Source organism: Bubalus bubalis, chromosome 1 (genome assembly GCF_019923935.1).
Source record: "Bubalus bubalis isolate 160015118507 breed Murrah chromosome 1, NDDB_SH_1, whole genome shotgun sequence".
In the NCBI taxonomy this organism is placed as follows: Eukaryota; Metazoa; Chordata; class Mammalia; order Artiodactyla; family Bovidae; genus Bubalus; species Bubalus bubalis.
In genome coordinates this window covers 98,251,518-98,267,991 of record NC_059157.1, presented here as the reverse complement: position 1 = coordinate 98,267,991, position 16,474 = coordinate 98,251,518, and the positions used below count along the sequence as shown (strand labels likewise).

The 16,474-nt window shown below is 37.5% G+C and overlaps 1 protein-coding gene across 1 annotated transcript in view; it reads left to right on the top strand.

Moving 5' to 3' along the window:
- IFT57 (intraflagellar transport 57) overlaps positions 1 to 16,474 on the top strand; it is a 72,738-nt gene that overhangs the window by 35,976 nt on the left and 20,288 nt on the right. The window contains exon 6 of the mRNA XM_025283524.3: positions 4,016 to 4,138. Within this exon, the coding sequence (XP_025139309.3) occupies positions 4,016 to 4,138 (123 nt within the window). The remainder of the gene's footprint in view (positions 1 to 4,015; positions 4,139 to 16,474) is intronic.

Here is a 16,474-nt window from a genome sequence, read left to right as displayed (position 1 = left end):
ATTAAGTGGAAACAGCAGTTTATTTCTCTTTACTAATAGCTTCACATAAAATACCATTTGTTATCCGAGAAACAATTAGAAAGGAAAGATTTTCTCAAAGTATTATAACCAAGGCATGGTTAAAATGATTTATACTTCATATATAGGGCTTGCTCAGTGAATGTATCCACTTATTAGGCATTAGGAAATTTTGAGTGAGGAACAAAGTTATGAAACGTATGTGCAAAGATGGAAGTAGAAAGAGACTGTATAGTTTGAATACGTTAATCTGCTCTACCAAATCTAATGTGCCTTTTTTTTTTTTTTTTTTTGCCTTTTCTTCATTTAGGAACCTAGGTTATTTCCCCCAGTATATTAATGATAGCCTAGGACTGAGTGAAAACTTTCAAGCTACTACATTAAATCATTTCAGGACATTGGGAGTAGGAGTTAGCAAATCATTGCTTACCAGAACCAAATAATAACCTAAGAAGGGTAAATGCAGCTTACTAAAGGGCCCAGTGTAAAATAAATAGTAGCTCATGCACTGGACTATCTTGATGTAGTGTTTGATCTTCATGTATTCTGTTAACTCTTGGATTCTGAGTCTGATTCAGACAGGGCCGATGCTAACCCATTTGCCTTTGTGAAAATCAGAAAAATGTGCCCTTCCTTGAGTAAAAATTTTAAGTATGTTATGCACGACTTGAATAATCCTATGTTCAGGCCTGAAGAAAGTGGGAATGTGGATGGCTTTGGTGATTCTGGGCTCCACCCTCCTGTAAGGAAAGGAGGAAGGGGGCATGGGGATGAGAGGATAGTCTTGGGGAGCAATGGCTCGGGTATTTCATCAATACCAATTTCAGTTCACTTAGACAGTAGGTCTGTAAAGCAAACTGATTTTTAAATCAGTGATTAGAACATCTATGTTCTATTAAGAATCATAGAAAAACTGCTGCTTCAGAGGACATGTCCCTTTTTGACTCAGCCTGGCTCTGCAGGGTTGGGACGTGGGGGGCTCGTAATCCTGGCAGGAGCAAGCCTGTGTATATACCATACACACGCCCCAGATGTCAGGGCTCATATCCCTCTGGCAGTGCATCCACCCTCCCACCCTCACCCTCATCCTCATAAGACCTCACCCTGTTTGTTATAGACAATGAGTTGGTCAGAATTGGGCTTCCTAGAGCAAGGGAGGGGAACTGGGATGTGCCAGTGAGTGTGCAAGAATATGAATGTTAATGAGTATCTGTGTTGAGTTACATGACTGAGAATATTCCCCGTGGCTTTACATTTCCCCTGAGAGATCCAGTATCTCTTCTCATGCCATCACATACATCCTTACATAACTTCACACATGTCTGTTTTGTGAATACACTGCCACTCCCCAGTTTTGGTGTTATGTGCTACCTTGGGTTTGGTTTTTACAGATATATAGCATTATATTAGGTGCTCAATATAATACAATGTTTCTATATTTAAATGAGCACTTTAATGTTTAAAATAGGACCTTGAACATTTTTCAATTAGAGTTTCCACATTTTACTTTTCTTAATGTAATACTTGTATTTTTTCATACTTTCTGGGTTTTTTAAAAATAGAATATAACTGAATAAATTCAGACCACATATTGTGAAATGAAAAAGCATATATTAGTTACCCATCCTCTAACTGCATGGTTAGAACTGTATAGCCCCCAGACTTTCTGAACAAAAAGCAGTATATGCTCCTTTTAAGGCTCTTAGCCTATTTCGAACTTGCTGATATGAACTGGGAGGTAGGAGAGGGAGAGAGGCTTTCTCGTGTTAGCAGTACCCTAGAGACTCAGTCAGGAGTGAGTTCAAAGCCCCTAAAGACCTCAAGCTCCCCATAAAATCAAATCCCGATATAAGGTTATTCTTATACTTGGTGTTAGACTGGATAAAAATATCTTTTAGTGACATAAATTCACATTGACTGTAATTTCACCGTGAGATTGTTTATATAGTCTTGTCTTTTAAATGTTGTATTTTGGGAAATTTCAAACATATACACAATTAGAATGAGATAATGAACCCTTAGGCAGTAGTACCCAGTTTAACAGTTAACATTTGGTTGATTGTGTTTCCTTTGAAGCCCCTGCCTCTTTTTTTCTTTGCCCCATAGTATTTTAAAGTAAATTTTAACAGCAAAAGAGACACTGATGTATAGAACAGTCTTATGGACTCTGTGGGAGAGGGAGAGGGTGGGAAGATTTGGGAGAATGGCATTGAAACATGTAAAATATCATGTATGAAATGAGTTGCCAGTCCAGGTTCGATGCACGATACTGGATGCTTGGGGCTGGTGCACTGGGACGACCCAGAGGGATGGAATGGGGAGGGAGGAGGGAGGAGGGTTCAGGATGGGGAACACATGTATACCTGTGGCGGATTCATTTTGATATTTGGCAAAACTAATACAGTTATGTAAAGTTTAAAAATAAAATAAAATTTAAAAAAAAAATAAAGTAAATTTCAGACATTACATCAATTCACTTGTAAATATTTTAGCACTTATCTCTAATTTATAAGTCTTTTTTAAAACATATCCACCATGCCGTTATCATACCTATAAAATTAATAATAATTCCTTAATATCATCTAATACTCCCACATTCCAATTTCCCTGATTGTCTCAAAAGCATCCTTTTACAGATTATTTAAATTAGAATCCATAGAAGGTCTATACATTGTATTTGGCTGTTTATGTCCCTCAAGTTTCTTTTTTTCTACATTAACATTTTTCCTTACTTTTAAAATAATTTTTCAAGGGAGCATAAAAGGAAAAATACTACCAAAATTAACATATTAAGCTTTATGTTTTGTTGTTGTTGTTCAGTCGCTCAGTCATGTCTGATTTTTTCTGACCCCATGAATTGCAGCATGCCAGGCTTCCCCATCCTTCACCATCTCCCGGAGTTTGCTCTAACTCATGTCCATTAAGTCAGTGATGCCATCCAACTATCTCATCCTCTGTCCCTCTTTCTCCTCCCGTCCTCAGTCTTTCCCAGTATCAGGGTCTTTTCCAATAAGTTGGCTCTACACATCAGGTGGCCAAAGTATTGGAGCATCAACTTCAGCATCAGTTCTTCCAATGAATATTCAGAACTAATTTCCTTTTGCATTAACTGATTTGATCTCCTTGCTGTCCAGGGCACTCTCAAGAGTCTTCTCCAACACCACAATTTGAAAGCATCGATTCTTCAGCGCTCAGCCTTTGTTATGGTCCAACTCTCACATCTGTACATGACTACTGAAAAAACCATAGCTTTGACTATAAGCTTTATCTTTAAATCATTAGTTTTTATGTTCTGTATGTTTTCAGATCCATACACACTTAATGCTGAAGTGTATAGGGCTAATAAAATGGGGGGGGAAAGTTTTCCTTTTCTGATTTGAAAACAGGCATGAATGATCTTATTACTCAACAGCAGAAATCAAATGCAGAAAGTTGACCCTATTTGAGCTCAAATAGGTCTGCATTAAATCACATTTTTAAGCTTTATTATGGTTTAACCTAACCAAAATATCACCTTATAAATATAAAATTTGTAAATCAAGTGCCCTTTGCTTCTGGAATTTTATCTTGTTTTTCAGATTTAGGGTTTGTATTTCAGTACAGTGAGTTCAATCTAAGACAGTGTTTTCTTACCAAACATGTGAGTGAGTGTATCTTTTCAACTGTTATTAACATACCTAAATGGCTTGTCCATTTGACAGTATTCCTATTGAGTTCACTCTGATATCTCAGAAGCCTTATTCTTTGTAAAAAAAAAAAAAATAGTTACATCACAAATTTGCTTCTTTATAATTCTAAATACTTATTTTGCTATTCTACCAGCTTGGTGCATTATCTTCTTTCAACATGGATAGGAGGACAGAAAAGAATTTCTTCTGCTGCTATAATTTTAACACTACCGTGCTTGATATAAATTGTGCAGTGCTGCTAAAATGCCTCAAAATTTTACCATTTCTTTTTATAAACTCTCAATCCTGTGATATCTTTCCTTTCTTAGGATATGAACGAGTCTGCCAAACAAGAAGATATTTTGGAATCTACAACAGATGCTGCGGAATGGAGTCTGGAAGTAGAACGTGTACTACCACAACTGAAAGTCACGATCAGGACTGACAATAAGGTATAGAAGAGAGAACACATTTTGGTCAGATGGATTTTTATATGGCCATTTAGGATCAAGGGTACTCCCGCTTATACAAATGATTTAAGAAGGGATTCAGTTTCCAGTGTTTTAGTAGAGATTTAGTAAACTGTTGTTGAATGAATATATAACATTATATGGTCCACAAATCAAGGAATATATCTTTAAAATGATTTGGAATATATCACATTTCCCTGGGAGTAAGGTGTATTTTCTCAATATATTTTGATATATTTTCTTGGCAGTCATATTTTGTCTAGGTGAATAGTGAATGAAATTGGAATTCTGTGACTGTATACTAACTGAGTAGAGTTAAAAGTGGTTTTAGATCTCTGCTGGATGGCAAAACAGAAGACGTCCTGGAAGTTACCTTACATAATCTATTCAGTACACGTGACTAAAAGTTAAATATTAAGAAAATAGTCAAGAAATCATATGCAAAATATATTTGAAGATAAGGCCAAATGAACCAGCCCATTTAATGAAGTTTCTGCTTTTTTACCTACAATTTATGAGTAAGAACTTCAGAACAAGCTAATAAGTGACTAGACAGTCCTATTCTTTAGACAATACTATACAGTAATTTCTAAAAAGATCTAGAGAGACATCTAGGTTAAAAAAAAATAAAAAAGAAAGGATTTTCATCTTTGGAACCTGAGACAAGCTCCAGAATTATGGAACAAGGTTCCAGGGAAACTTGTCATTCTGCAAATGTGGTTGTGTGTCTATCCTCAAAGTAGAAGCCTTGCAAAGACTGCTGTTCTCAGTTTCTGGGAAGCTAATTCGTACTAGATTGTCTGGATTTGGGCTTGTAGAGTTGAATCCTGGAGAAGGTAAGATGGGGCCTGGGGCCAGTCCACTCCTAGGGCAGTCTTAAAATAAGGACCTCAGAGGTTTTCCGAGACTGTGAAGGGCTGTGGAACAAGCTTTCTTTAGAGTAGATGGCAAATCCTGCAGCTCTGTTTACCATATATTTACCCAGTCATTATGGAGGACAGTTATTATTTGAGTACATCGGGGGTAAATTCCTGTTTATATATCTCATATATAAATACATATTAATAAGAATTTCTTTCCTGATTTGATCTCTGCTGAAAGTCATAATTTGCAAAAATGTAACTTTTTCTTAAAATGTAATTTCTCATTTTTTAGTTTTGTCAGAACAAATTCTCTTCATAAAATTAAAGATCACTACTATTGTGACTGTAGTTAGAACATGTTAAAATAATTGTGTAGTTGGGAGCTCTCAAGCACATTTTAGTTCCATGAGTAAACAAGTTTAATTTGTTTACTTTCAAGGTAAGTTTTCAAGTTTACTCTTGAAATCAAACATCTCACAATAGGATGTTTGATAGGATAATAATAGGACCACACCTATGGTCTTGATCACCATATAATAGAAGTAATTGAATAAAAAACGAGAGAATATAAATGTAACTGCTAACCTGTACGGTTTTATAAACCAGTATAGCAGTAATCAAAATCCTGGATTCTTACAAAATCGGGGAAGAATTAACTAGTTCAGAATTGAACTGAGTCTCATGCCATTCATTACCAGCCTTGACCTTACGAAGGTATGCTGTGTCAAATTAACTATACAATCCCTGTTACAGGCAATACTCAAAAATGTCAGATAAAGTTTTTAGGGGGGTTGGTATTTTTTTAGAATATGTGAATATCATTTTGAGTTAGATTTTTGTGGTAAAACATACTGACATAAAATCATGTTTGATTGCTTTTTCTGAATTCTTCTCTACATAATTTGGTCTTTGTGTCCAGTAGTTAGTTCATAAACCCTTTTTTTCCCCTAAGTATTTCAGCTGTAGCAAATGGGAATTGCAGCTTTAAGGTCAATTCTTCATTCAGCTCACTTAGGAAAAATAAAATTATACATTGATTTGAGAAAATAAGGTGCTAATGAATAGAGAAATGTTTTTAATGTCTCAGAAGTAAAGTAATCTGGTAATATATGTGGTTTCTCACGGACTCATTATCCTCCTTCATCAGGAGAGGTTGACTCCAGCATCATGGTAGATCCCCTTCTTCCTCAACTCCTGACTCCACTAAAACCAAAACCTCCCCTTTACTTTTGGACAAAACAATAACCTTTCGCTCATCTGCAGGCTGTTTAGGACCGCTTAAGGTTTCAACTTCATGTTTGGCGGTGGTTGGTGAGAAATTAATTACTTTCAGATCAATGTGTTTTACTGATCACTGTTAGATTAAGTTTTAAGTAGCATAGAGATGTAGGAGATAAGTAATGCAGAGTTTCCATTATTTAAAGCCATTATAAATTTCTTTAAAATGACCTGGTGTTATAAGTAAAAAAAGTTGCATATTTATTTGGCACCAGATCAAGCATTTGTTTTGCTTTTTTTCTTACAAGTTCAGTTTATTCCTTGTATGCTTCCCAACTTCAAAAAAAGTAAATCTTTTCTGTTCTTTTTGCATATTACAGTCTGTATGCTTGATGAGATCCTGTCATACACCAATATTTTATTTTGTATATGCGTCATCTTGTAATCAGGTTTTTATTGCAAGGCTAGCTTATCCTTGTTTCTGGCACTACTTGTTACTATTGCCAGTTCCCAAAGAAAGCAAATAAATTTTAATATTAGCTTAAACAAATTATAATTTGGAAAATAAATATGTTGCCAAAACTACAAATAATACATTCCACAACTGAAGATAAAAGATTTTGTCATATGCTGGCTTGAATGGACTGTATGAGTGGTTTCCCTTTTTAGAGCTAGATACAGAGACTGCTCCTGGTGATTACTTCTAGAGTAGCTGTATATCCGTCTCAGATCTACCTCAACTTGGAATAATATGTCTGAAGACACAGTCAGAAGTTCTGCCAAGAGAGTCAATAAATTCAGCCAAATCTGGGTCATTCAGCCCTAGTTAATGCTTCATTTAGGGCCAAGTGCGTAAGGCTAGGGCATCAATTCCTTAGAAGGATAGTCTGAGGACACTTAAGCTAGAGTAGATGTCGGTGCCACCTAATAAAATTATCTACAACTATTAGTCTGCAGCTCTACACTTATTGTTCTTTTTTTTCCTCTTTATTTCTCTAATCTTTCCTTTCTGTGTTTTTTATTTTTTTATTCTTTATTGGGCTTCTCTGGTAGTTCAGTCGATAAAGAATCTGCCTGCAATGCAGGAGACCCAGGTTCAGTTCCTGGGTCAGGAAGATTCCCTGGAGAAGAAAATGGCAACCCATTCCAGTATTCTTGTCTGGAGTATCCCATGGACAGAGGAGCCTAGCAGGCTACAGTCTATGGGGCCACAAGAGTTGGACATGACTTAGCCACTAAGCCACCATTGTTCTTTATTAGATCCAATAATAAGTGCCCACAACTATTGCACACCTACTTGGATGGAATGTAAAACTTTGAGAGCAAACATCTGTGATTATACTCAGACTAGACTTAAATCTGTAACTGCTCAAGAATTATCCTAATCTCTGAGTCTTTTTAAAATAAAGTTTTATTTTTAATTATATAAGTAATACAGAAATAATATTTCAAGGGGAGAGGAGGCAAGCAGTGTGCTGTGAATTAGAAGCTAGGGAGAACACATTTAGTCCCACCATCAAATCCTGTTTTATTGAACAAAGTTTCAGAAACTTAATAGAACTGTGGCAGTTATAAAGACCCAGGGAAGATGGACCCTATCTCACACACCTTCCATGGGCACCCGAAATTCACATTTCTACCACTTACTAGCTGTGTGATCCAGGGCAAGCTACTGTACCTCTCTGTTCCTCTTTTCCTTATCTCTAAAAAGGGACTAATTATGTTACTCACCTCGTGGAGTTGTTGTAAAGCACCAAGAACAGTATCTGACACATAGTTATTGCCTAATAAATATTGATTATTTTTATGTTACAGCATTGTTTTGTAATATTATTGTGTTCTATCATAGCCCTCTTTGTGTCTGTATCAGTGTTCAGGAGGAGTTTACAAAATTTCTGCACTAATACTTCCATCATTTAAGGAATATTGATTACTGTCAGCCTTATATTTTTTAATAGGATATAGTTGGATTCATATACATATTATTTTTGTAATAAATCTTTCTAGTTTTTCCCTAGTAAAGGTATATATAATATGATGAAAATAATAGTGGTAAATGATATTTGCTCAGTGTTTGCTTTGTGCCACTGTGCTGTTCTTAGCACTTCACATCTGTTAACTCATTTAATCCTTTCCACTGCCCTATAATATGCAGGTACCTTTTAATACAGATGAGGAAACTAAAACAAGGAGAAGTTATTTGCCTCTGCCAAGTAAGTGACAGTGGAGAAGGCAATGGCACCCCACTCCAGTACTCTTGCCTGGAGAATCCTATGGATGGAGGAGCCTGGTGGGCTGCAGTCCATGGGGTTGCGAAGAATTGGATACGACTGAGCGACTTCACTTTCACTTTTCACTTTCATTCATTGGAGAAGGGAATGGCAACCCACTCCAGTGTTCTTTCCTGGAGAATCCCAGGGACAGGGGAGCCTGGTGGGCTGCCGTCTATGGGGTCGCACAGAGTCGGACACGACTGAAGCGACTTAGCAGCAGCAGCAGTAAGTGACAGACACGATATTTGAGCCTCCAACCTGGGTTCTTACCTATTCAATGAATGACTATATAGCACACTGGTTTAAAAGCACAAATTCTGAATCCAGGATGCTTGAATAATAATCTTGACTCTAACACTTATTAGCGGTTGGACCCTGTGGGTAGGTTACTTAACCACTCTATGCCTCAGTTTCCTCGTCTGTAAAATGAAATTCATTATAAACCCTCTACTACTACTACTAAGTCACTTCAGTCGTGTCCGACTCCACGCGACCCCACAGACAGCAGCCCACCAGGCTCTGCCATCCCTGGGATTCTCCAGGCAAGAACACTGGAGTGGGTTGCCATTTCCTTCTCCAATGCATGAAAGTAAAAAGTGAAAGTGAAGTCACTCAGTCGTGTCCGACTCTTCACGACCCCATGGACTGCAGCCTACCAGGCTCCTGTGTCCATGGGATTTTCCAGGCAAGAGTACTGGAGTGGGTTGCCATTGCCTTCTCCGATTATAAACCCTACCTTAAGTTATTAAAAGTATTAAATGAATTAACATATCTAAAGCACTTAGAATGGTGCCAGAAGAATCACTTAATACATGTTGCTGTGTGCTTTTTGTGTATAGTGTTGAAATTATACCTCTTTTTTTCACCTAACATTTCATCATGAGTATTTCCACATATTCTTAAAAATTATAATGCATAACTTTAGATGACTGTCTGTAGTGCTAGAAGGTTACCATCGCTCTCCAGCTAAGCACCAGGTAGCAAGATGGCTTGGCCAAGTTTAGTAGGTTAGGCTCAAACCAGGAGGTCTAAGATCTGGGTGGAGAAATGACAGGGCAGTGTCACACAAGAGCTAGTGGTTAGGGTATGGGCAAGCCTAAGGCCCATAAGATCTGAGAACACAATCCACTAGCTGGAAGTGGATTGGCTAGTGAGTCATTTTAGAGAACAAGTGGTTGTTGAATAAGAAAATCCAGTTGAAAGAGAAAACATGGAGAACAGAAAGCCAATGATTAAATAGAAGATGAAATTAGAAATCTTACATAATTACTTATTGGTGCAAGAATGTACAGTCAGAAAAGCCTATGGGTTGTAACTGCTGTTATCTGTTTTTAACTGTGTGAGGGGCTCTTCTCCAGGTTACTTTATGATGATTATTGAAGGATAATATTTCCTACTTGATCAAAATATTTTAATTTCTATGATAGTAATTTTTAAACTTTTTTTTTTTACAATGTATTTATTTATTTTAATTGGTGGATAATTACTTTACAGTATTGTGATGATTTTTGCCATAGTGAATCAGTTGACAGTTGTTGCGTTGAATAATAAAATAATTGAAGCTGAGATGCCAAAGAATACTGCATGTCCTCTATTTCTGGGAAAATAGAAAATTGCATGCATATTCATATAGATTTCACTTTCTGTATTTTTGATTAATTTTGATTGCTAAGGAAATACTTAATGCCATTTCTTAAGGAGAATTATTCTTTTTTTAGTTTTCTTTTTACTATAGAAAAGCAAGCCTTTATTTGACTTTATGAAAATAAACAGAGCCCACCTAAATGAGAGCAAGTCTATTTATTCAGAGCTTACTATAGCAAGGAATCAGCCACCACCACTTGCATTTGGCAGAGAATTTAAAGCATGCAGGAATATTTAAAAGAATTATAGTACAAAAAAGGAAAGGCTTCAAATGTTCAGATGTGACTGGAAATTTGGAGGCAGGGTCACTAGAAACAGGGCCTCTCGTGATCAGTTAGGGGAGGATATTTGGCTTTGTCTGATTGGGCCTACATTAGAAATGGGGTGGCAGTGGGGGCCAAAAATTGGAGAAGCTGACAGTTATTAAGTGCTGACCATTTTGGTCACTTGTACACAGGTTGTGGCTTGGCTTCCTGAAGTAGTGGCCACAGACTGTGGGTCAGAATTCTGTTTTGAGTAATGATCTGGCTATTATCTGTTGTCCATTTGTATGTTCAGTTTCTCAACTTGAGTCATTGAATCAAAGGGAAGTATCTTCTTAAAATGATCAATCTTATTAATCTTTATCAGGAGAATGATTTTTTTCAAGTCAAGGGTTTTTACATAGAATCCAAGTAATCATTAATAATATTTATTTCACAAATAAGGAAGAGCAGCAAGTGTGAAATCAGTTTTCAACTAAACCTTACACAGATTCTTTTTTTTCAATTATGCAGTATTTATTCCTAAAAGATTGTATATTAGAATGATTTAATATTAGGTATTTAATGCAGTGAGCAAATGTTCTATCGTGCTTTAATGCCCTATGAATATTGTAATTAGAATTTTGATTAATGACTTAAATAGACTTTTTTCCAAATTATAATTAAATGTTTCCTGCTTTGTTGCTTTAAAAGATAGTTGGCTAGGTACCCCTTCTTTCTACCAAAATGTCTTTAGTCATTATGTAAATCTTCAGGTTCATTACAAGGAATTCAGATAAAGAGATGATTTTTTACTTAAAGCTTAGGTAGTACTGCAGCATGTGTTTCTAATTATTTCAAGCCTTTGATTCACTGAACTGCTTTTTTACATCCTTACTTGTTCTTCAGAGTCCAGCTTTGTCAGGATGCACTTGTAAAAAGAACCTTAAACTTTAAATTTCAACTCTAAGCAATTGGATTTTGTTTTAATGTAAACAAACCATACAGATGTTGCCTTGGGTAATTCACAGCAAGAAACCTTTTAGGAAGTCTTTGTGCTAAGGGTAGAATCATTACAATTGTCCTGAGCCCTTGGGCTCTCCAGTCACTGTGCTAGCTAAAACGTAAAAGCGAATAGAGAGGCCTTCATTAATCAGGAGGTGGAATTCCATTTAAATGAACCTGAAGGGACCACAGAATTGCTGTATTATTTCTAAGTCTCTTCATATTGTAAGCCAAATCCTGCAGAAGTGTACAATGCTAGGCTTTCTCTTTGTACTCTTGTAGACAAATCTGTACCTGGAAGCAATAGAGGGTACTTTTTCCATTCCAAAGCAGTGGAAGGTCAACTTGCTTTGATCTTCTGCCATCAGTGTGTTGAAGAGTGTTAATAAAATTTAGCTTTCTAAATATTTCTTACCTATATGGATTTATCAATTATTGCAGTTCTTGAATAAAGAGCATTTCTTAAGACTTGTACTCTGGTTGCTGGATAGGCTATATTGATAGGATCCTTGTTCAGTTCAACCATTCAGTAGTGTCCAACTCTTTGCGACCGCATGAACCGTAGCACGCCAGGCCTCCCTGTCCATCACCAACACCTGGAGTCCACCCAAACTCGTGTCCATTGAGTCAGTGATGCCATCCAACCATCTCATCCTCTGTCGTCCCCTTCTTCTCCTGCCCTCAATCTTTCCCAGCATCAGGGGCTTCTCAAATGAGTCAGCTCTTGGCATCAGGTGGCCAAGTATCGGAGTATCACCTTCAACATCAGTTCTTCCAATGAACACCCAGGCTGATCTCCTTTATGATGGATTGGTTGGATCTCCTTGCAGTCCAAGGGGCTCTCAAGAGTCTTCTCCAACACCACAGTTCAAAAGCATCAATTCTTCGGTGCTCAGCTTTCTTTATAGTCCAACTCTCACATCCATACATGACCAGTGGAAAAACCATAGCCTTCACTAGACGGACCTTTGTTGACAAAGTAATGTCTGCTTTTTAATATGCTGTCTAGGTTGGTCGTAACTTTCCTTCCAAGGAGTAAGCATCTTTTAATTTCATGGCTGGAATCACCATCTGCAGTGATTTTGGAGACGAAAAAAATAAAGTCAGCCACTGTTTCCACTGTTTCCCCATCTATTTGCCATAAAGTAATGGGACCGGATGCCATGATCTTAGTTTTCTGCATGTTGAGCTTTAAGCCAACTTTTTCAATATCACGGTAATCCAAGTCTATGCTCTGACCAATAACACTGAAAAAGCTGAAGTTGAACAGTTTTATGAAGACCTACAAGACCTTTTAGAACTAACACCCAAAAAAGATGTGCTTTTCATTATAGGGGACTGGAATGCAAAAGTAGGAAATCAAGAAACACCTGGAGTAACAGGCAGATTTGGCCTTGGAGTACAGAATGAAGCAGGGCAAAGGCTAATAGAGTTCTGCAAAGAGAACGCACTGGTCATAGCAAACACCATCTTCCAACAACACAAGAGAAGACTCTACACATGGACATCATCAGATGGTCAAAACCGAAATCAGATTGATTATATTTTTGCAGATAGAGAAGCTCTATAAAGTCAGCAAAAACAAGACCAGGAGCTTACTGTGGCTCAGATCATGAACTCCTCATTGTCAAATTCAGACATAAATTGAAGAAAGCAGGGAAAACCACTAGACCATTCAGATATGACCTAGATCAAATCCCTTATGACTATACAGTAGAAGTGAGAAATAGATTTAAGGGACTAGATCTGATAGACAGAGTGCCTGGTGAACTATGGACAGAGGTTCATGACATTGTACAGGAGACAGGGATCAAGACCATTTCCAACAAAAAGAAATGCAGAAAAGCAAAATGGTTGTCTGAGGAGTCCTTATAAATAGCTGTGAAAAAAAGAGAAGCAAAAAGCAAAGGAAAAAAGGAAAGACATACCCATTCAGAAACAGAGTTTCAAAGAATAGCAAGGAGAGATATGAAAGCCTTCTTCAGTGATCAATACAAATAAATAGAGGAAAACAATAGAATGGGAAAGACTAGAGATCTCTTCAAGAAAATTAGAGATAACAAGGGAATATTTCATGCAAAGATAGACTCGATAAAGGACAGAAATGGTATGGACCTAACAGAAGCAGAAGATATTAAGAAGAGGTGGCAAGAATACACAGAAGAACTGTACAAAAAAGATCTTCATGACCCAGATAATCACAATGGTGTGATCACTCACATCACCTGGAGCTAGATATCCTGGAATCTGAAGTCAAGTGGGCCTTAGGAAGCATCACTATGAACAAAGCTAGTGGAGGTGATGGAATTCCAGTTGAGCTATTTCAAATCCTGAAAGGTGATGCTGTGAAAGTGCTGCACTTAATATGCCAGCAAATTTGGAAAACTCAGCAGTGGCCACAGGACTGAAAAGGTCAGTTTTCATTCCAGTCCCAAAGAAAGGCACTGCCAAAGAATGCTCAAACTACCACACATTTGCACTCATCTCACATGCTAGTAAAGTGATGCTTAAAATTCTCCAAGCCAGGCTTCAGCACTACATGAACCATGAACTTCCAGATGTTCAAGCTGGTTTTAGAAAAGGCAGAGGAACCGCAGATCAAATTGCTAACATCCAGTGGATCATTGAAAAAGCAAGAGAGTTCCAGAAAAATATCTATTTCTGCTTATTGACTATGCCAAAGCCTTTGACTGTGTGGATCACCATAAACTGTGGAAAATTCTTCAAGAGATGGAAATACCAGACCACCTGACACTGTCTCTTGAGAAACCTGTATGCCGGTCAGGAAGCAACAGTTAGAACTGGACATGGAACAATAGACGGGTTCCAAATAGGAAAAGGAGTACATCAAGGCTGTATATTGTCACCCTGCTTATTTAACTTATATGCAGAGTACATCATGAGAAACACTGGGCTGGAAGAAGCACAAGCTGGAATCAAGATTGCCGGGAGAAATATCAATAACCTCAGATATGCAGATGACACCACCCTTATGGCAGAAAGTGAAGAACTAAAGAGCCTCTTGATGAAAGTGAAAGAGAGTGAAAAAGTTGGCTTAAAGCTCAACATTTAGAAAAGATCCTTGTAAACATGAGCAAAAATATATTATATATTCTGTGGGCTCAGCTCAGTCCAGTTCAGTCGCTCAGTGATGTCCGACTCTGCGACCCCATGTACTGCATAATGCCAGGCTTCCCGAACTTGCTTAAGCTCATGTCCATCAAGTTGGTGATGCCATCCAACCATCTCATCCTCTGTCAGCCCCTTCTCCTGCCTTCAGTCTTGCCCAGCATCAGGGTCTTTTCTAAGGAATCAGTTCTTCACATCAGGTGGCCAAAGTATTGGAGTTTCAGCTTCAGGATCAGTCCTTCCAATGAATATTCCAGACTGATTTCCTTTAGGATTGACTGGTTTGATCTCCTTGCAGTCCAAGGAACTCTCAAGAGTTTTCTCCAGCACCACAGTTGAAAAGCATCAATTCCTTGGGGCTTAGCTTTATGGTCCAACTCTCACATCCGTACATGACTACTGGAAAAACCATAGCTTTAACTATATAGACATTTGTCAGTAAAGTAATATCTCTGCTTTTTAATATGCTGTCTAGGTTGGTCATAGCTTTCCTCCCAAGGAGCACACGTCTTTTAATTTCATGGCTGCAGCCACCATCTGCAGTGATTTTGGAGCCCAAGAAAATAAAGTCTGTCACTGTTTACATTGCTTTCCCATCTATTTGCCTCAAGTGATGGTACTGGATGCCATCATCTTAGTTTTTTGAATGTTTAGTTTTAAGTCAGCTTTTTCACTCCCCTCTTTCACTTTCAAGAGGCTCCTCAGTTCCTCTTTGCTTTCTGCCAAAAGGACAGTGTCATCTGCATATCTGAGGTTATTGATATTTCTCCTGGAAATTGTGATTCCAGCTTGTGCTTCATCCAGCCTGGCATTTCGCATGATGTACTCTGCATATACGTTAAATAAGCAGGGTTACAGAATACAGCCTTGATGTACTCCTCTCCCAATTTGGAACCAGTCCGTTGTCCCGTGTCCGGTTCTGACTGTTGCTTCTTGACCTGCATACAGATTTCTCAGGGGGCAGGTCAGGTGGCCTGGTATTCCCATCTCTTTAAGAATTTCCCACCATTTATTGTTATCCACACAGTCAAAGGTTTTAGTGTAATCAATCAATGAAGCAGAAATAGATGTTTTTCTGGAATTCTCTTGCTTTTTCTATGATCCAGGATGTTGGTAGTTTGATCTCTGATTCCTCTGCATTTTCTAAATCCATCTTGAACAGTCTGTGAGCTATGATACAGGAATACATTTTACATACATATTTGTCAGAAGATGTGATTCTCCTGTTATTTGAATAATGGAGAAACTACAGTTGTAATTCTTACAGATTTTCTGGTAGACCTTTTGTTGAAAAATATTCACAAAATTTTTAAAAAATAAGGCACCAAATTTTGCAATTACCAGTAACACATGTAAATACAGGTAGCAATAAGTTGATCTCCATGAGGCTCCATGCAGGAGTAATAGCTCCAATTACTGTCACAAATGTTTGTAATTGTATCTATTGCTGCCAGACAATAAATGCCTTTTAATATAGTAAGGCCATAAATGTACATGCTGCTGTTGTTTAAACAAAATACAATTTTCAGCAAATTTATCCTTGAAACACCTGCTATAATCAAAGAGAGGTGAATGCTATCAAAATAAACTGCCTAAATTAACTAGACACACATACATTTTTAGAGCAGCCGGTGTGATTACTCAACTGCAGGTTGTCTCAGAGAATGAAAGGAAATATTCACTGATGGACTTTTACAGGCACACTTTCTTTAAGGGAGACTACACGAAAGAGAGTACTGTTTTGGATTTTTGTATTGTTTTTAAAAAATGGTGTCATTTAGTGGACTTTAAGTTGTATTCTCAAGGTCAGCTGTATTTTTTTTTTCTTTTCTTTGTAGCTTGTGGGTCATGACAGGGTTGTAGGAAAGTATACTAGGCATAATTATGCATTTGAAAATACTACAAAGGGGCGAAGGAAAATCTAGCCATCCTTAGGCACCTGGA